This window comes from Saccopteryx leptura, chromosome 6 (assembly GCF_036850995.1).
Source record: "Saccopteryx leptura isolate mSacLep1 chromosome 6, mSacLep1_pri_phased_curated, whole genome shotgun sequence".
NCBI classification, from domain to species: Eukaryota; Metazoa; Chordata; class Mammalia; order Chiroptera; family Emballonuridae; genus Saccopteryx; species Saccopteryx leptura.
In genome coordinates, this window is record NC_089508.1 from 194327943 (window position 1) to 194349222 (window position 21280).

Consider the following 21280-nt stretch of genomic DNA (forward strand, 5'->3'; position numbering starts at 1 on the left):
CAGCCTCTCCCCCCTCCCATGGAAAGTCACCCACACACTCGGCTCAGAACAAAAATAAAAAGGGAAGTATAGCAGCCCACCCCAGCCCCCACCTCGGCCCCTGCTAAAAATAGAGCCAGCCTCTGCGGAGGGCGCGTGTGGGCTTCTGGAGAGGCCTTGGCTCCCGCAGCATCAGCGCTTTCTGGGGGCCTGGCGCGCAACGCGCTGGCGGAGAGGGGGTTTGAGAGGATCGCGGAGAGACCCGGGCCAGGCCTTCCCGTGGCGGAGCTGGTTTGCAAGCCCGTGAGTACCTTTATCCCAGCGGGCCGGCCCTCTCACTCTGAGATATTCCTGCGCCGAGGCAGGAAATCCTTGTACGGGTTCAGAGAGAGCCTTCCGCAGCAGGTCAGGGGGTGTTGCTATGGGTTCCCCTACTGCCACCGGCGTCTCCAGGGTCCCTCCACACCACACCGTGTGCGCAAACGGCATCATGCGCGTCCCTTTTTGTCTCTTAATTTCTTCAGCAGCACAGTGGAGCCGCTTTCACCCGGTGCTTGGACAGCCGTTGTGCGCTGCGCCTTCGCCTGCAGCAGGCGTGGAGCTGAGCTGCCGCGCGCTCTCTGTGCCCGGGGATTTGCTCGGACAGAACGCTCCTGTTCTGGCTGCCGGTTCTTTCTAACTTTCTTCTGATGCGGACGGTGCCAAGGCTGAGGGAGCCGGCTGAGAGAGCACAGAGTGTGTGTGGTCTCGGAGAACGAGCTGAGATGCCCGTGGCCCCAGCTGGGCAGAGAGGAAGTAGATACATACAGCCTCTGTCTCCAGAAGCCGGGGGGGGGGGGGGGGCTCAACCACCTTTATGTGGCCGCTCAGGGCCCCCACAGCCTCTGCCTCCCTGTCTGGGATTCCCGCCCTCCGTGGGGAGCACCTTTCAATCAGTTCCTCAGAGGTTTTATTTAGTAAGATGCTCTATGGGAAGAACTACGGGCCCGCGGTCCAGGCGAGGCCAGCCCCTGCCCACAAGGCGACAGATCCACCATCCGGGGAGTAAAGGCCCAGCGTGGGGCCCATGGCTCACCCAGGAGGCAGAGGGACCAGGGACCCAGAGGAGGGAACTCAACCCTCTGCCCACCCCCACCCCCCACCCCCCAGGATCTCTGGGGGGCAACTGAGAAGGTGCCTACTTTCCTAATGAAATGTTTCAGCAAGTCCTGTGGGCTGGAAGAAACTTTTGCAGCCCCGGGGCGGGGGCGGAGACAGAGGTAGAGGGAGTCTTACTCATTAGGGACTTAGTCTTCTTCTGGGAGGGGGGGGGGGGTCAAACTGACAGTTGCTGGTTTGAAGAAGTAAACTAGGGCCGAGAGGCTGCCTTTCAAAGGAGAAACGAGTGATAAATTCATGGTGTGTCAAAGTCACACCATAGCTTTGTGAGGTGTCTCACCCCTCAATGCAGAGATCTCACCATGGGTCGGATGACACCCAGACCTGGTCTGTAACATATGTGTTGCCACGGGGTGGCCAGCCTTCCGGCCTGGCTTCCCACCAAGGTCCTGGCAGGCACGCAGGCAGCAAGAGAGAAGTGACCAGGAATGCAGCCAGGTTGTTCCTGTGACCTGTGGCCACGCCCCTCTCCTGCATCTGGGGGTTACAGTGTTGACGGTGCCTTTGTTCAATGCCTGGCGGTTTGATCATTTGGCACACCCCTCGCCCCCACAGAAGGCTTTCTGGGGTGCATCTGATTTATATGTTTTCACTTAACGGGAGGAAGAAGCTTAGCGATTATCCCCGAGCGTGAAGATTCCCGAATCCCTTTCACTGTGGCTGTCAAGAGACCTGGGGACACGTGTTTCCATCATGACTGTGTAGGAAGCATAAAGAAAAAACAAAAAAAAAAAACACCCAGAAAAACTCGGGTCTTGAATGACGGGTGCCTGGTAATAGAGAAAGTGAAAAGAAACACCCACCAGCCTCCTCCAACCCGGACATATTCATTCAAGATACTTTTACACCAAGAGATGGTTAAAAGAGAGAGAGGCCAGCTACCTACAGAAGAACCCCCGCCTGGAAGGAAACTTGGCGCATCTCGAATTGTTTTTGCGACACTCCCCCGTTATGTGGAAAATGTGAGCCCCCCCTCTCAGGCCCCCTCCTGGTCTTTTTTTTACATCTCAGACTCTCACGGCTTTCAAACAGGTGAGGCGGCTTTTGGGAAATTAGTCAGGTCCACGGGCACGTCGCTACAGTCGCTACAGGGCGGGCAGGTTCGGGGACCGTCAGGAGGAGGGACAACGGATGCACCGATGCCGAGAGAGGCACAGTGTTCCCTGCGCCCACCCGGCCACCTCCCCTCCCTTGACTGTGACTTGCTTCATTTCTCTTCCCTTTTCTGGGCCCTGCACCTGGGCCTGCTGAATAAAACCCCGAGTCCCGGTTCCGCTTTCTGCGTCCTCTCTCCTCCCTCTCGCCCCACCCGCAGTGGCCACCTCTGACCCGGCCGTGTCCTTGACACCGCGGCCTGCCGGAGCCACTCTCCGGGTTCCCACGGCTTCCAGGACCCGCAGGGGGGGGGGGGGGGGTGCGGCAGGGATGAGAGCTCGAGAGTGTGGGCGTGGGCGTGGCCTGCCTCCTGGGGCTTCCCGCCCACCTCCTCGGTTTCCCCTGCTGCTGTCCACCGGGGGCCTGGAGTTTCTCATTTCTTCATCAGAGGTGATGAGCAGGGCCCTCGCTTGCTGGTTGCGGGTGAGTGCGGGTTCAGGACCCGACACCACCGCGCTAACGCTCGAGAAACTGTCCGCTGCTTTTCATGATTTTACTTTATCGATCAAGGCGGCGTTCCCCATAACATAACATTCCCCGTCCTACAGTGAACAAGTCGGTGGTGGTTTAAGTGCCTTCGCAATGGTGTGCGAGCACCACCTCCCTCTTAACAGTAACTGTTGCAAAGCATTTTCGGCGCCTCAAAATAAAACCGCACGTGCGTCCCCGGTTACCGGGTCCCTCCTGCCCCCCCCTCCGCGAGCCCCTGGCTGCCTCCAGTCCGCGGTCTCTGCCGACTGGCCTTGTGCAGATGTTTCTCATGATGGAATCCCACAGCACGTGGCCTTTGGTCTCGGCTTCTCGCTCAGCATGTTGTTTTCAGGTCTCCCCTGCGTTGGATTTAGCGCATGTCCGTGCTTCTGTTCCTTGTTACGGCTGCAGAGTGCTCCGTTGTGTGGATAAGACGTCTTTATTTCAGGGGTCACTGGCACTGAGGGTTCAGAGCCACCCGGCCTGGGAAGGCAAGCTGGGCAGAGAGGGGGGGTGGGGAGTAGGAACCTCTCTCAGCGCCAGGAGGCATCAAGGACCCCCCAGGAGCGACCGCGGAGGGTCTCTGCCCATCGCCGTCGCCCATGTCACCCGGGAGGCTGGGATCTGAGCCACCCCTTCGAGGGGCGTGCTGGGGACACGAGCAGCCCTGGCCAGCCTTCCGGAGCCGCCTCCTGGCTCTGCTCCTGGGGACGTTATTACAGTTAATTACAGCCAGCCCTTGAGTATCTGAAGTAACAGGGAGCGGAGCAACCCAGGGCTGATTGAGCTGTGGGGCTGTGGGGGTGGGGGAGCGAGGAGGGGGCCCCGTTCCAGGAGAGAGCTGTTTATTTCGCAGTTAATTACGAGTAAAGAGGCCCTTGCAACGTCTTCCCGCCTCCCCCTTCTTTCTGCCCTCCCTCCCCCCCGGAAGCCTGCCGTTTAATTGGACGCACAAACCTCTTCTCCCAACCTAGTGGACGCTCAGTTAATGCATTTCAGCTAACGTGCTCCCTTGCCAACCCGTCGGCAGGGCGCTCCAGGATGGAAAATCTGACCAGTTCCGTTCCCCTCCTGTGCCCGCCGATCTCACCGGGGGGTAGGGGGGCTGGGGGGGCTCGCTGTTGTAATAATCTCGGCAATGAGGAGCGCGGACACGGGAGCCCTGCTTTTCCCTCCTCAAAGTATCTCCAGGGAATGGCGGCTTTGCTGCAAGACACAAAGAAAAAAAAAGGGGGAATTGGGACGGACCAACCGGGTCTGTCCACAGACAGGGTCATCAGTCCGTAACATAACATTCCATAATCTAGGCGGGGGTTCTTCTGTAGGTAGCTGGCCTCTCTCTTTTAACCATCTCTTGGTGTAAAAGTATCTTGAATGTTCTGTTCTGGATAGAATGTTATGTTATGTTATGTTATGTTATGTTATGTTATGTTATGTTATGTTATGTTATGTAGACCCTCCACAGACAGGGTCATCAGTCCCGGAAGGACTAGGAGACGGTTGTCACTTTCCTGGACACCTGTCTTATCATTTTCCTGTCCAGCCAAGAACTAAAAACCGTCATTGGGTTCCGCAGTCTCCCAGGGCTGCGGTCTGGCATAGTCCTGGGTGAGGTGACCAGACCTGAGCGTGACCACACAGAATTGATGGAGGGCGGATGGCCATCTCTTCCGAGGCTCGACCTGCCTCCGCCCTCACGTCCGTTGTGGGTTTTGTTCCTGAGTCTTTCTGTCCCCCGCTGACACTGTGAGTGAGGGCCCCCTGCGTGTCAGACACCCCACAGCACGCAAGGCATTGTCTCTGCCTGTCCGGGGTGGTGTCCTCTGGAGGGCAGCTGGGGAAGCAGTTTCTCTCCACTTCCTGGTACCATTGTAACCACAAGGCAGTGACCTGTGAGGCGCGACTCCAGAGGACGCCGGCCGGCCCTGGGTGATCCATTCTCAGAGCGTAAGGCTTTCACGAACCCAACGGAACCTCAGCGTCTAAGAACGGGCTCTCCTCGTCCACGCCAAGGCCTGCCGGGTCTGGTAGTGCCTCCGGGGAGGGGCACACACGGCAGAAATCAGACTGACAGCTCTCCCGATAGAACGGGGTGGGGAGAGGCTCGCTTCTCTGCGTCCCACCCAGTTCAGAGGACTGCGTGTCCGCAGGTCAGGGGCCACAGGCATGTGTGTTCTAGCCTCCTAAACCCACGACTGACGGAGAGAGCAAGACAGGTGGGTGCTCAGGTCCAAAACGCAGGCGCAGCAAAACACGCCGGGGACAGACGTAGGGCACAGGGTCCCCTCCGCAGGTTGTCATGGTAGAAAGCCCACCGCACAACACGCTGGGATAATGGCCCAACCGGCAGAAGGCAGGAAAACTGCAGAGAGGGCAGGGGAGCCGGCCCCTTAACCCTCAGAAATCAATCACTTTATAAATATTACACGGCCGTTTGTGGAGGAAGAGTCCTGCGAGGCCACAGGGCTGGCAGGAAATAGGAGCGAGGTCCCTGTCCCGAGGATGGTCAGCAACGTGGTAGACAGACAGACGGACAGACAGAGACGCCGACACACCAGGTGGGTGCGTGTCTAACCAAGAAGCCCAGACTGTTGACGTTTTCCTCGCCACTCTGTTTGGTGCGGAGGTAGCTGGACAGGGCGTCTGGGCAGAGACAACCCGCTTCCATCGGGGGTTTGCCGCCGCCTTCTGCAGGGGTGGGCGGGCTCAGCGACGGGGAGGTAGGGCCCACCCTCTGTGCGCTGCAGCAATCCTGAGACGTTCCTTCGTTAAGTGTGCTTGTCCAATTTGACAGACCGATCAATGGGGGGCTCAGAGCAGCTAAGCGGCGTGCCTGAGGCCACACAGCAGCAAGTGGAAGAATTGGCGTTCCAACCCAGGAGTCTCCCACCAGAGGACCACACCCTTCCCACGAGGGCACAGAGAAGTCGTCCATTCAGTCTCTTAAATGCTGAGCGTCTTGGGTTTGTCTTTCTTTTGATTAGAGTAGGATCCCTGCTGTCCTTCCGCTGCAGCCCCTGTCTTTCAGGCGGGAACAGGGTCACCTCACGCCAACAGACACAACGTATTTTTAACCGCTCAGGGGCAGGAGCTCCGTGTTCCTTGTGTGTGAGGGGGTACCCCGCAGATGGGATCCTGGCCCTCCAACTCTCTAAATCAACAGTGGAAGGACTCTTCAAGGATGGTCCATATTTTTTTTCCTTCTTTTCTGAGAGAGGAAAGGAAATCGACTCCCACATGTGCCTCAACCACATGGCAACCCCATCTGGGGCCGATGCTTGAAAGTGAGCTATTTTTATTTTTAGCACCTGAGGTGGAGGTTCCACGGAGCCATCCTCAGAGCCTGGGCCAACTTTGCTCCAATGGAGCCTTGGCTGTGGGAGGGGAAGAGAGAGACAGAGAGGAAGGAGAGGGGGAGGGGTGGAGAAGCAGATGGGTGCTTCTCCTGTGTGCCCTGGCCGGGAATCAAACCTGGGACTTCTGCACACGGGGCCGACGCTCTACTACTGAGCCAACCATTTTTTTTTTTTTTTCTGAAGCTGGAAACGGGGAGAGACAGTCAGACAGACTCCCGCATGCGCCCGACCGGGATCCACCCGGCACGCCCACCAGGGGCGACGCTCTGCCCACCAGGGGGCGATGCTCTGCCCATCCGGGGTGTCGCTCTGCCGCGACCAGAGCCACTCTAGCGCCTGGGGCAGCGGCCAAGGAGCCATCCCCAGCACCCGGGCCATCTTTGCTCCAATGGAGCCTTGGCTGCGGGAGGGGAAGAGAGAGACAGAGACGAAGGAGGAGGGGGTTGGAGAAGCAAATGGGCGCTTCTCCTATGTGCCCTGGCCGGGAATCGAACCCGGGTCCCCCGCACACCAGGCCAACACTCTACCACTGAGCCAACCGGCCAGGGCAATCATCAGTTTTTTGTTGCGACACCTTAGTTGTTCATTGATTGCTTTCTCATATGTGCCTTGACCGTGGGCCTTCAGCAGACCGAGTAACCCCTTGCTCGAGCCAGTGACCTTGGGTCCAAGCTGGTGAGCTTTTTTTGCTCAAGCCAGATGAGCCTGCGATCAAACTGACAACCTCAGGGTCTCAAACCTGGGTCCTCCACATCCCAGTCCGACGCTCTATCCACTACGCCACCGCCTGGTCAGGCTGAGCCAACCATTTTAACAAAGTCGTGGTCACCCACCCCTCAGACCACCGCCCTCTGCCTGTCTTCGGCTGCCTGGAGCTCCACCAGGCGGTGATTTGATGCGTGAGAAAGTACAGCTCTGACCTCGAGTCCTGAGCACCTCCGAGTAAAATAAGGAAGCCTGAGGTCTACGGAAACCCAGGTTTGCTGCTTCCCACACCAGCGTTCCGACCAGTGCTGAGGGCCTTTGGAGAATGAGGCGCTGGGCCTGTGGCCCCCTCCTCTGGCTCTCCCGCTGTAACTCAGACGCCTCCTCCATGTCCTCGGACTGTGATGGGTCCAGCCTTCGAAAGCTGGAGGCGGCGGAAACACCCCCACCCCACGCCAGCACCCTGTTCCCACGGACGAAACCCAGACCCTGCATTTTTTCTAGATGCTCACCTTCAGGTTGATCGAAACTATTAGCAAGCTGATTTTCAAGGCAACATAGAAATGTGTTTAGCGGAGTTACAACGTTGACCTGTTTCCACAACATTTCATAACATGGGCGCCCCCCCCACACACATTGGAAATGCATTTTCGATGGATCGCCACGTCGTCGATTCTAAGTGCATTTTCGGCGTGTCTTATACATGCAGAAGGGAGAGGGACCGGGGCTCGTTGCGTATGCAGGTCGCCCGCCGGACCGGCTCTGGGCCCCGGAGATAGCTTCATGGGAGCTGCCGGGGTGACCCCGAGTGACCCCACTCTGCGTTCGCCTCTCAGATCTCTGTGTTGTGCTCCGATCTGCATCCGCTGAGCTCAGGCTGGCCTCTCAGAAGCCGGCCAGGCCGGGTTGTCACCAGGCTTGCTGCTCCCTTCCTCTCCCTCTGCGCAGGTCTGCTGCCACCTCTCTCTCTCTCACCGCTGCCTCCTCCTCCGAGGAGTCGGCCAGGCTTCCCTGCCATTGTGCCTTCAAGGTTCCCTGCCCCTGCCTCCTTCACTCTGCTCCGAACACCCTAGCCCGGTCACTGCGTCTTGTCCTCTGTCCTTGTCTTTTTTTCTCCTGAATCTTCTCACCGCCCGTGTCTTCCTTGTTCTTACTCTTCTGTCTTCTGCAGCTGGTGACGTTTTTCAATCAAATGAGTGAGTGAGTAAGTGGGGCTCCCATCCTCCTGCCTCAAGTCCGCTCTGAAGCGGCCTCATTACCAGACTTGGCCGACATTCCCCAGCTAGACGTCCGGAGGCCGTGGGCCCACCTGGTCCACTGTTTGGACCTTGTCTCGTGCTCCCGTGGCACCAGAGCCAGCCGAGCCAGAAGAAGATCAAGGGGAAGATTTGAGCCGGAGAGTGGCTCTCTCGGAACTTTCCAGTTCTCGATCTCGGCTGCTGTCCGTCCAAGTGGGGCTCTTGCTAGATGAGGCCGGTGGCCTTTCCCGTGAAATGCGCAGGCCAGACCTTTCCACTGAGAAGATGCTCAGGGCTCTGGGGCTCCTCCCCCACCCCGGGAGCAGGATTCTGCCTGTCAGGGCTCTGGTCCAGGGCACCGCTGCCCAAGTCCGGTTTCCAAATTGCCTCCCCTACTCCCCAAACCACGGAGCGGTGTCCTGCCCCCTCTCCTGGGCTAAAATTTAATTCCTCTGGGGTTTATGCGCCCAGAACGCAGGCACGCTACGTCCCCTGTGGGGTTGCTTCTGCATACTAGAAACCCCAGGTCCCCCCCCCCAGCCAGGCTCTGTGGGGGGCAGGGGAGAGACCCAGCGGATGTGGGGAGAGGTCCCCCGCCGGCCAGGCAAGACGCGAGAAAGTCACAGATGAGTGTGACACAGTCCCCCTTTAAAGGAATCCGCAGCAGGCGTGGAAATGACGAACAGCAGAGGCTGGTGACCGGACAGGACTTCACAGAGCGCCGGCGGGGTGCATCCGAATTCCCCGCGCTCCCCACGTGCTTCCCGGCTGTCGGATTGCTGAACGCAGTCCCGTGACGATGGGACGCTTTGACCCTAAAACCTGGGGTCCTTACGGCATTCCAGTCCACCGCCGTTTATTGAAAATCCCCCACGCGCGCTACGTAGCGCGGCTGCAAACCACCTCGGGGTGGACGTGGCGAATTCACGGAGAGACGGCGGCGGACTCGGAGCTTCCTCCGACCCCAAATAATGACACAGTGGCCAAGACGTTGAAGAATATGCTAATGAAACAGAATGTCACCGGGCCCCCAGATGAAGCAGAGGGTCTGTCTTTGCAAGCACAGAGGGCTCCTGAATTGGAAACAGGTGGCCGCCGTTCTCAGTGACTTCACGGTCCCCCGTGGCGGAGGTGCATTGGTTGACGGGGCTTCCAAGGCAAGAACCGCAGGAGAGAACAGCGTTTTCTTCTGGTCGAGGCTGGCGGGGAGGGGGGTGTTCCCTGTGGCCAGCCGCGCAATGGGCTGCATGTCACAGGCGGGAGAGAGGGTGACCTCACTCTGGGATCGGGGTTTGGCAGAGCGGCGGCACAGCCGTGCCACCCGGACGCCATCAGGCCTGTCAATTTGCCGCGCGCACGGCTCTGGAGTCCAGACGGAGCAAACACTCATAAAGAGCCAGCATGATAAATTGATCCACATTTCAGAACAATTTAAATCTGTCATTCCTAATTGTGCTTCCCCCCCTCCCCCTCAGTGCTTTTCTGCGGTAGGAGGCGGACAAATGAGAGCTAGAAGGGGGAAAGCCATCTCCTTTGGTGATGCAAGAGAGATGCGCCCTGCCAGAAATCCTCTTGCCTGGCTACAAGTCGGAAGCCGCTGGGGAAGAAGCATGGACGTGTGGCTGGACCTGGGGGGGTGGGAGGGAGGGGACAGGGAGGTGTCGATGTGGCCATGCCCTTGGTCTCTGGGGTCAACAAATGGGCATTGCCCCACCCCCCACCCCTGAACCCTGGCTTCCCACTGATGCTTTCTCTTCTCCTAAAAGATAACGAGTCGAGATACTGATATTCCACAGAAACTCTTGGCCCTTTGCCCGGGTCACTGAAAGTAGTCGATGGGGCCCCTTGAGCAGTTCCAGGGGTAAATATTATAGGTAGGCTGGTACCCAGGGAGACTGCCAGGTTGGCAAGCGGTGCTGACAGGCACGGCGTGCCAGGGGTATCGGCCGAGAAGCTTGGCAGTCATCGGAGACGGGGTGTTGGGGAGTGGGCGTTTGAGGGTGTTTGGAAGAAGGAAGGGTAAGAGAGAAGAAGAAGCGGATGCCAGTGGATGGGGAAGACGCTGGAGGAAGGGACCTGAGGCTGAAAATGAAGGGTCCCGGTTCAGGAGTAGAGGTGGGACCATGGCAGGCAGGTGAGATGAGTTGTCCCGCCGGGGCACACCGCAAGCCAGGACTGGCTCAGCAGACAGACGGCGCTGTCGTCCGTCAGTCACCATTCCCTGGGCGACGCCTTGTTGCCTCGTGGCCCCGCAGCCCCTCGGAGCCCCACCACCATCTGTTTCCGTCCTCCGCCACGCTCCGTGCGCGGGCCGTACTGGCTCATTATTGATCGCCTGCTTGCTCTGGCTTCTGTGTCTAGAAAAAGAAACAAGCACAAATGGGCGGATCGGGCAGCAGCTACTCAGACAGCCTGGGTCTTAGGTGTCCCACGGATCTATTGGGATGGTTTTCCTAACTGCAAATCATAGAAACAAAATCAGCGGTTCGCCCGTAGGAAGGGTTTTCTTCTTCTAGGGGACCAAGGACTCAAAGGTTAGCTTGGACCCAAAGTCCTTGCAGCACTGCAGGTGGCGGCTATACATAGCGTGGATAGCCCTTGTCCTCATGCTCACAAAGTGGCTGCTGTGCTTCAGAGCATTGCGTCCACATTCCAGGTAGGAAGACGAGGACCCAAAAGAGGCTGTTCTCACCTGATTCTGCCCCTGACCCAAAGAGCCTTCCTTTGATGGCTCACCAGAAACTTCCACTGACGTCACATCGGGCCAGGATTGTGTCAGACAGCCACCCCCTAAGTGGCAAGGGAGGCTAGAAATTCAGTTTTTTTGGGTTTTGGTTTTTTGTGGGGTTTTTTTTTTTTTTTTTTTTTTTTGGTTAGTCACAGACAAAATTGGAGCTCTGTTCCTCAGCAACAGAGAGAATGGGTATCGGGTCGGCAGCTGGCAGTGGCTGCCACTCCGCTGTGAATTTAAAACGATAATTGCCGCTTTCAAACTATGTAGCAGCGAAACTCTGCTGATTGCTCTACATCTGTTAATTGATGGGAAATATTATCATCTCAATGTTGCGGTTGAATGAGCTGAGCGAGAGGGAGGTGAAAAAGTTAACGGGGAGGCCAAGGAGGAATCCTGCAAGGGAAGTATTCCAGCGGCGTCTCTAAGTGTCCTTTTTGTAACAATGAAAGGAAGAAGTTAGAGGGGGGGGGGGGGGGGGGGGGGGAGACGCCCTGGAAGGGATGACACGTTGGTTCTTTTCCATAAAGCGTTCATTCCAAGGTTATCAATGCGGGGTGGCTTGCACTGTATCATTCTTTTAAATAATCTTTGTCCCCCTCTTTTTTTTTTTTTTTTTTTTTTTTTTGCCAGAACACCTTTCAATGAAGTGGAGGTTTCATTGGAATAATTAAACCCTCCCTCTCAAACCGCTCTCTCCAATCATCCAAGGCAAATCAATTAGCCAGAGATGCATCTCTCTAACAGACTGCTGAACCGGGTCTGGTCTCTGAGCTTTGGCCCTAGGGACAGCTCTTGAGAGAAAGAGGTAATTGTCGCACAAGGACAGCTCGTTTGCAAAGGATTCTACCACTCTTTCTGGATTTGCAGCGAGAGCAACCTCGGCTGTTTATTTTATTCAAGAGTGTAGGCTTTTATTTATTCACCTAACGCAGTGGTAGTCAACCTGGTCCCTAACCGCCCACTAGTGGTGGTCCACCTGGTCCCTAACCGCCCACTAGTGGTGGTCCACCTGGTCCCTAACCGCCCACTAGTGGTGGTCCACCTGGTCCCTAACCGCCCACTAGTGGTGGTCCACCTGGTCCCTAACCGCCCACTAGTGGGTGCTCCGGCTTTCATGGTGGGCGGTAGCAGAGCAACCGAAGTATAAATAAAAAGATAGATTTAACTATAGTAAGTTGTTTTATAAGGAGTTATTCTACCAAACTTAGCGAAAATCCAACATAAAGTACTTGGTATGTAATTATTATTATATGCTTTAACGTGCTGTAACTCTGCTTTATATAAGGTCTACCGGAAAGTTCTGCCCATTTTTGGAATAAAACAAAATACAAATTTTTCTTACCGTCAGTAAACTTTATTAAATAATATAATTGCCATTATTATTAATGATTTCTTGCCAGCGTGAGGGCAATTTGTATATCCCATTTTTGAAAAATGTTTTATCTTTTGATGCGAAAAATTGAATCACTGCTTGTTTGATATCTTCTTCATTTTTGAATTTTTTGCCCTTCAAAAAATTTTGTGGCCCTGGCTGGTTGGCTCAGTGGTAGAGTGTTGGCCTGGCGTGCAGGAGTCCTGGGTTCGATTCCCGGCCAGGGCACACAGGAGAGGCGCCCATCTGCTTCTCCACCCCTCCCCCTCTCCTTCCTCTCTGTCTCTCTCTTCCCCTCCCGCAGCCGAGGCTCCATTGGAGCAAAAGATGGCCTGGGCACTGGGGATGGCTCCTTGGCCTCTGCCCCAGGCGCCAGAGTGGCTCTGGTCGCGACAGAGCGACGCCCCAGATGGGCAGAGCATCGCCCCCTGGTGGGCGTGCCGGGTGGATCCCGGTCGGGCGCGTGCAGGAGTCTGTCTGACTGCCTCCTCGTTTCCAGCTTCAGAAAAATACAAAAAAAAAAAAATTTTGTAAGGACAAAAACAAGTGATAGTCAGAGGGTACTAAGTCCGGGGAATATGGTGGATGCGACAGACATGCTTCTGTAGCATTTCTTCCTTGTTAAAATTCATAAAAATTACAGTGGCGTAAATGAACTTTATCAGTAGTCGTGGGTACACTATCGCTTCACACATAGGACTAACGTGAATCAACTTTGTTTTAGTTAATTTACTACGTCACTATGTATACATTAAGTGATAAAAATAAAGAGGCACACATGCGCCAAATAAACGTGCTTACGTGTCGAAAGTTGTTGTGATAGAAACGGACAGAACTTTCCGGTAGACCTTATAAATTTTATAAAGCAAAGTGACTTCCCTACTTTATAAATCACCATGACTGTGGAACCGGTGGGCGGTTAGAAAATGTTACTACTAACAGAGATACAAAAGTGGGCGCTAGGTATAAAAAGGTTGACTACCCTTGACCTAACGAATATGTATTGAATACCTATTACAAGGAAGGTCCCGTGCTAAGGACTGTGGGGGGGGGGGGGGGGCCACAATGAGATGGACATACAGCAGGCAGCTGAGCCCCTGTAAACCTGTTTTCTCTCCTGTAAAATGGGGTACGTAGCCGCTGCCTCAACTGGGTGGCTTTGTAAAATGAGATGGTCCACACAGTGTCCACCGACAGCAACCAGCACACATCCTTTTTGTAGACAGCTATTAGAGGGTGTGCTCCAGCAAAGCGAGGGAATAAAACAGCAAAGAGGAGCTATGGAGCCCAGGAAGCAAGGAATCCTAATTGGGTGGATTGAGTGCTATGCTTTATAAATGTTCTGTGTGACGGTGGCTAGTTAACTTAGGGTCAGATGAAGTGGAGTCAGTGAGGACCGAGCTGGAATCTCTGCTCCCCCACTTGGTGGCTGTGGTGCTCTAACCCTTGCCTCCTCATCATAAAATAGAAACATTGAAACCTACCTGACCACGCTCCTGCGAAGGTCGAAGGTCGAGGGAGGTGACGTCTGTGAAATAAGTGCCCCCCCCACGCACACACACACAATGAGTCTGTGAAATAAGTGCCCCCCCCCCACGCACACACACACAATGAGTCTGACAAACCTTACAAAAGGTACAAGAACAGGGTAAGTGTGCAGAGAAGGGAGGTAACTCTTTGATTCTGTAGACTTTAATGTGTTGTCCAAATCTCCAACTGTTGACATATGCTACTTTTTATTAGTCTTTTTTTTTTTTTTTTTTTTAACCAAGAGAAGGCATATGCCGTGCAGAGTTCAAAAGTAAAGTAGGTTAGTGATGGAGAACAGTCCGACCTTTTCCTCGGGATTGTTTTCCACCAGGACTCACCTCCTTATCTCTGAGTAATGAGCGTACATTGCCACGTACTGAAGTATCTGTTCTGAGAGACATTATCCGTGGGACACGTTAGGTAGATGAGAACCGCCCCTTCCTCCATTCTCCCAATACTGGGAGGTCAACGGTTCTTTTGTGTTACGTTTTTGCAACTAGGTCCATATTTTTTATGTGGAGGCAAGTTCTGTGCTGTAATTATGTTTCCTTTCTTATCTTTTTCTCTTTTCCTGGAATTAATATTGCCTCTCTCTCTTTTTTTTCTTTTAATTTGCTGAGGGGTTTTTTTCTTGGTTTTTTTTTTTAACTGAGAGGTGGGGAGGCAGGGAAACAGGCTCCCTCATGTGCCCTGATCGGGATCCACCTGGCAAGCCCACTAGGGGGCGATGCTCTACCTATCTGGGGCAGCTGCTCTGTTGCTCAGCAACCAAGCTATTTCAGCATCTGAGGCGAGGCCATGGAGCCATCCTCAGCACCTGGGGCCAACTTGCTCTAACCATTCAAGCCATGGCTGCGGGAGAGGAAGAGGGAGGAGGGAGGGGGAGAGTTGGAGAAGCAGATGGTCACTTCTGTGTGTCCTGACCAGGAATTGAACCTGGGACTTCCACATGCCGGGCCAATGCTTTACTGCTGAGCCAACCAGCCAGGGCTTGAGGTTTTTTGTTTGTTTGTTTATTTGTTTATTTGTTTTATGTAAACCTGTCTTTAATTTTTTTTCACCTGACTCCCAGACACATCCTTTGCTTAACAATATGATTTCCTACAAGGCCAAATAGATGAGATACTCATTCATTGTCTGACACCCTCATTTTGCTAGAGCATATCCTCAAATAGCTTCCTAAGAAAGGGTACCGGAAAATAAATGTTTAGAGTTTTTACCTTCCTGAAAATAAAATTCTATTTTTACCTGTAATCGTTTGGGTAGGTTTACAAGTCTAGCTTTAAGAGTGTTTTCCATCAAAAATACAGAGGTTCTGCCTTACTGGTGGTCTACCAGCTTCCCCGGCTGCTATCAAAAGGCCTGAGGCCAAACTTTACTTCCAGTCCTTTGCAAGTGACCTGATGTTTTCTCTCTGGAATCTTTTGGGGAATCTCTTACTCCCTGGTGATTTGAAATTTCATAATGATGTTCTGAGAAGGTTCTCTTCTACTGATTGTACTGAGTGCTCTAAGGCTCTTTAAATCTGAAGATTTCATATTCTTACATTTGGAGAATCCTCTAATATTATTTCTCTGATAATTTCATCCCTTAGTTTATATGATAGCCTCAAAAAGATATGCAAGAAAAGAAATAGAACCCCTGTAATCTCTTCCTAGGATTTCTATTTATTAGATATTAGACTTTCTAAGTTGACCTCCTCCCTCCCTCCCTCCCTCCCCTCCCTTCTTATCTTCCTTCTCTTAACTTTTTATTAACTTTTTTGAGGAGGGGGGGTTGGGGGAATTTCTTCAGCTTTATCTCCCAGACCTTCTATTAATTATAACCTTCTGCCACCTCATTTTAATTGCCAAGAATTCACTTTGTTCTCTTTTTATAGCGTTATTTTATGGACGCCGTTATCTTATCTAATTTCGTAATGGGCGTTCGTGATCAAGTTGTGTCTTCTGAAGTCTTAGCGCGTTCTGTGCCCTTCTGCATGCTGTGGGTTCCGTGTGTTCATGTGTTCCTCTGATTCAGCCCCTTCCCTTCTCGTGGAGGCTTTTCCTTAAACACCGCGTGAGGACGTTGATTGTTAAGTGGGGGGGGGGGGGACAAAGACGGTGGACAAGTTCGGCGTGTCAGCTAACGGGCTTCGTGCAGGATGAATGGACTTCCCAGATTGCGCCTGAATACCACACTAATAACTCACCGAGCAATCGATTCCCTTCTTCTTTCTTTATTTATTTTTTTAAGAAGCAATAGTTCTTTTTTGACCCTGACCCAGCATCTGCCGTCTCCGAGCTGGGTTTTAGTCCTATCTTCAGCGTGCCTGTTGAAGTGATCATTCGGGGAGCTTTTTGCCCAACACACGCTTTCTGGTTAGAGACTGTTTAAAAGGCAGACTCTTGAAGAGAAGAGAAAAGGACCATTCTAGGAGCTGTATGGTAGTGATTAGGAAGGAGGAAGTCAGAGAGCCTTGGGGGTCCAAATCCTGCCGTTGATGCTAATTCTACGACTTGGACGCCTCCCAAGTTCGGCTTCCTGGGCGGCAGTGATGATGATAACCCATGGTCAGAGTGCCACCTCTCTCAGAGGGCCCTAGAGCTTGATCCGTTATGCTTAGCAAAGTGCCTGGAACACGGTCAATGGTCTGTAAGCACCAGGGGTGATATTTCAGCCTGGTGACTGTTAAATACCTATATAAGTCAGTCTCTCCGGAGACGCATCTTGTACATTTTCCCCGACCTCAAGTTCTTGAGGGTGTCGTCAACATTCTAAGGGCGGGAACAGGGAGGGCGGCCTCATGCTCAGTGTTCCCAGCCTGTGTTGATAGGTTGGGGGGGGGGGGGGTTGGACCAACCTCTATAAACCTATTTCCCTCTCTGGCAATTAAAAAATTTCTCACAGGCCTGACCAGACGGTGGTTCAGTGGATAGAGCTTCAGACTGGGATGTGGAGGACCCAGGTTCGAGACCCCAAGGTCACTGGCTTGAGCACGGGCTCATCTGGTTTGAGCAAAGCTCACCAGCTTGAGCCTAAGGTCGCTGGCTTGAGCAAGGGGTCACTCGCTGGAGCCCCCCGCCCCCCGCCAAGGCACATATGAGAAAGCAATCAATGAACAACTAAGGTGCCACAACAAAGAATTGATGCTTCTCATCTCTCCATTCCTGCCTGTCCCTATCTGTCCCTCTCTCTGTCTCTGTCACCAAAAAAAAAAAAATCTCTCACACAATTAAAATTTCAAATGCCTTTTCTTCTGAACAAGAAACACTTGTTCTTTTTTCTTTTTTTTTAATGCAAATGCAGAAAGGTATCATTTCCCTTCCCCTCACTTTTGCTCGGTGGCCTGGGCACGGGCTTGTCCAATATTGGCTGGACATTTAGCTCTGAAGACCGGTCCCCGGCCCCCCCTGTGGTGCCCGCAGCAGGCGGCCATGGGGACACCAAGGTGACGGTGTCCTCCAGAGAAGCATGTTGCAGGCCCTTCCCTGGGGCGAGGGCCTGTGACAGCTCGCTGCGATCCAAGCTGACACCCGACGAGAACAGCTTCTGTCAGCTCTGGGAGGGCTGGTGTCACCTGTGATTAATCCTCAAAGCCAAAATCAAGCAAGTTCCTGATTAAACGGTGGTGCCCCAGGGTCCCCGTCACTCCCGAGCGAAGTGGGCGCAGAGCACCTGCCCCAGGCCCCCCCAGACGTCAGGGCAGGTGTCAGGCCCCCTCCTCACCTTCTCAGGGTTATTTTTTCCTCTTTTTTTTTTTTTGTATTTTTCTGAAGGTGGAAACGGGGAGGCAGTCAGACAGACACCCACATGCGCCCGACCGGGATCCACCCGGCACGCCCACCAGGGGGGTGATGCTCTGCCCATCCGGGGTGTTGCTCTGTTGCAACCAGAGCCATTCTAGCGCCTGAGATGGAGGCCACGGAGCTGTCCTCAGTGCCCGGGCCATCTTTGCTCCAATGGAGCCTTGGCTGCGGGAGGGGAAGAGAGAGACAGAGAGGAAGGAGAGGGGGAGCGGTGGAGAAGCAGATGGGCGCTTCTCCTGTGTGCCCTGGCCGGGAATCGAACCCGGGACTCCTGCACGCCAGGCTGATGCTCTACCACTGAGCCAACCGGCCAGGGCCCTCACCTTCTCAGGTTTGAGCCTCGCCATTCCCCTCCCTGGCCTCCCTTTCTCCGGTGGGAGTGGGGAGTGGGGACTAGTCCTTTCCTGTCAAACCCGCAACCACGGCCGAGCTCTGGAGCACCCAAGCTGGCCGTCCAATGGCCTTGTCCATCACCATAAGGAAGGCCACCTTGGGAAAAGTACCAAGAGTGCCAAGGCGTGTTCCTGCCCTAACCCGCAGCTGAAGACATAGTTCAGAGTGCAGGGGGTTCTTCTAGGCTCAGGAATGTGGTTGCTGCCTTTGACCTTTACCCTCATGCATTAGGACAGGGGTCGGGAACCTATGGCTTGCGAGCCAGATGTGGCTCTTTGGATGGCTGCATCTGGCTCACAGACAAATCTTTAATAAAAAAGAAGTAATAACATTAAAAATAGAAAACATTCTCATGTATTACAATCCATTCATTTCCTACTGCTCATGTTCATGGTTGCGGGTGGCTGGAGCCAATCACAGCTGTCCTCTGGGACAGCGCCAAATTTTTATTGGATGATGCGTCACGTACATAGGTCGTTGTATGGCTCTCACAGAATTACATTTTAAAATATGTGGCGTTCATGGCTCTCTCAGCCAAAAAGCTTCCCGACCCCTGCATTAGGAGCTGACGAGAACGTCTTTACTGCACACAGACTCCTCTCGGCACTGTGAGGAGATCCCTCCCCCCACCACGAGGACCCCTAAGGCGACCTCTGCCCTTCGCTCAATCCAAGGGGTCTCAGAACCCGGGGCCAGTGGCTTTCTGGGCTGCCAAAGCCCTTCCTCCCTGGCTGCTCCTGGCCGTCGCCCACCACACGTCCCTGTCACCTGGAGAGATGTGCTCCTCGGCGTCATCGTGACCTTGGATGGGCTCTCGTGCTCTCTGACCTCCACCTCTACGCCAGTCAGGTTCTCTTTCCTTCTACAGATCCCGGCCACCGCAACCCCAGGTCCAGGAGGAGACCGGTGCAGGGAGGGGCAAGCCCAGGCCAGGAGGAGTAAAGCCCAGACCTCGGTAACAGGACAGGGCTGCCGTCTGGAGCACCTGCTACATGCCAGGTACTTCCCGTGTGCCGTCTCCTTCCTATCGACCACGAATACAGTGAGGGTTGCCCGAGACGTGACGGGGTGGGCAGCGAGGGGCGTGTCCCAGCAGGGGGCGTGTCCCAGCAGGGGGATGTCCCAGCAGGGGGCGTGTCCCAGCAGAGGGGCGTGTCCCCGCAGAGGGGGCGTGTCCAAGCAGAGGGCGTGTCCCAGCAGAGGGGCGTGTCCCAGCAGAGGAGCTTGTCCCAGCAGAGGAGCTTGTCCCAGAGAGGGGCGTGTCCCAGCAGAGGAGCTTGTCCCAGCAGAGGAGCTTGTCCCAGAGAGGGGCGTGTCCCAGCAGAGGGCGTGTCCCAGAGAGGGGCGTGTCCCAGCAGAGGGGCGCCGGGAGCAGACTCTGAAGCGAGCAAGAGTTTGGGGAACAGTCAGAGAGGCCGGCGTGCTGGGGACACAGGATGAGACTATGGGGACAGGGCCTTAGGGTCACGGTGAAGATTTCTTTTTAACTTCACGGAAACAGCAATAGGGAGCCAGGTGGGAGATACTTTGAATGAATGAGTGACACACAGTTAAGTAAGACCAGCCGCCGCCGCCACGGAGTTTGTCCTTGGGCAGCTCGTCTCCTTGTCCTGTAAAGAGGGGAGCAAATGGCCCTTCCCAGAGGGCCTGGCCCGGGCGCCTTCAACTTGCTTTTCCTACCGTTTATAGAAAGACCAGCATGGTCCAGGGTTTGACTCAAGCCCAAAGCCAGACCCTGGTGAGGGCTGGGTCGGAACTGCCACCAGCTCTTGTTAAGATGGGAGGGAAGGAAGAAGGGAAGGAGGGGGTGGGGGAGGATCATGCAACATGGCTGTTGACACAGTGAAAATAGCAAAGGTAGGTCCATTTCTTTCTTGTGAATGGAAGGGACCACCCTGACTCCCTGTCCGAGTGAGTGAGTGACTGAGGTGGGCATATTTATGCGGCACGACTCACAGACACGTCCCGAGCAGCCCAGGCAGCCGGCCCCCTGTGCTGGCCAAAGGTGCTCTTTGAGGTCGGCACCCAAGTCTGGGAAGCCAGGATGTTGTCTCCGCAAAGTCTGTTGGACTGAACGGGACCAAATCCTCACTTTTTAGACAATCAGCTGTTGTTCGAAACAGCCAAGTCCTCGGGGCCCTTTGGTTTGCGTGTAGCAAAGGCCTACACAACGCAGCTCAAATTATATTCGGGCGACTATTGAAGGTCCTCTGCGAGGAACAGACACCAAGGGCGAGGCCCGGAACCCGCGCGTGGCCGAGGCTTGTGGGGCGGGAACTGGAGTTAGAGACCCCGAGAGATGACCCTGTGGCCTCTCACGGACCCTCGGGGTCTGTCACGGCAGCGTCCCTCAGCAGACCAGCTTCCCTGGCTCCCTCCACCTGCCTGTGCCTCTGCCTCAGTGTGACCCCCCCCCCCCGTAACCTCCACGGCCCTCCAGGGACCACCCCCACCTCCCTTCCCCACAGCACACTCACCTGACCACTATCTCTTGGGTCTCACGTGAAATCCCAAATGCAGGCGCCACCCAGCACGGAGACAGGGCCTGCTCGGGCAGGCCGGTCGGCCAAAAGGGTTCACTTGGCTCAAACAAGATATCAGGGCTGGGGCCAGCCGAGAGGGGGCGAGGAGGGCGGCCGGCAGTGGATATTGGTGCATCCGCTGCCCTGGACTTGGTTTTCATCTTCAGTTCCACCAGACTGCCCCCATGTCGGGTGCCAGGTTTTAGGGACCACCCATCCCCTCCCTGGGTGGCCGCAAACCCAGAGTTTCTCCCAGGCCCCTCAGCGGGTTGAGTCATTCGCTGGAATAATTCACAGAACTCAACAAAACACTATACTTATCCTTGCACCTTATTTGAAAGGACTCAAAGGGTAAGCCATAAGGGGAAGTTACCTCGGCCAAGGTCTGGAAGGGTCCTGAGTAGGGGGGGTCTCGGTCCTCGTGGCGTTGGAATGGCTCCCTCGTGCGTGTGCAGGTATTTCACAGGCTGGGAAGTTCCTGGGACCCCACTGCTTAGGGGTTTTTATCGAGGTCTGATCACATAGGTGTGATGGATTATATCATCCACCACCACTGATGATTAAACTCAAGCTCTAGCCTCTCTCCCCTCCCCAGAGGTCGGGCGTGGGGCTTGAAAGTCACTTCCAGCCAGTCGTTTGCTTTTTCTGACCACCAGCCCCCCCCACCCTGAAAATCTCTAGGGGCCCCTTAGCCAAAAACTGTCTCACAACCAGAAAAAAAGATATACTGTTACCACCCAGAGATGCCCAGAGTTTTAGGAGCTCTGTGCCAGGAACTGGGACAAAGACCCTAAGTGTTTTTAATTGAACTACCTGTATGTATTCTGAAATCTTTTTTTTTTTTAATTAAGTGAGAAGTAGAGAGGCAGAGAGATAGAC

General features: G+C 54.5%; 1 protein-coding gene across 1 annotated transcript in view; it reads left to right on the top strand.

Moving 5' to 3' along the window:
* CARD11 (caspase recruitment domain family member 11) overlaps positions 1–21280 on the top strand; it is a 74619-nt gene that overhangs the window by 35227 nt on the left and 18112 nt on the right. Inside the window, exon 2 of the mRNA XM_066343716.1 lies at positions 18748–18878. Within this exon, the coding sequence (XP_066199813.1) occupies positions 18872–18878 (7 nt within the window). The 5' untranslated portion in view covers positions 18748–18871. The remainder of the gene's footprint in view (positions 1–18747; positions 18879–21280) is intronic.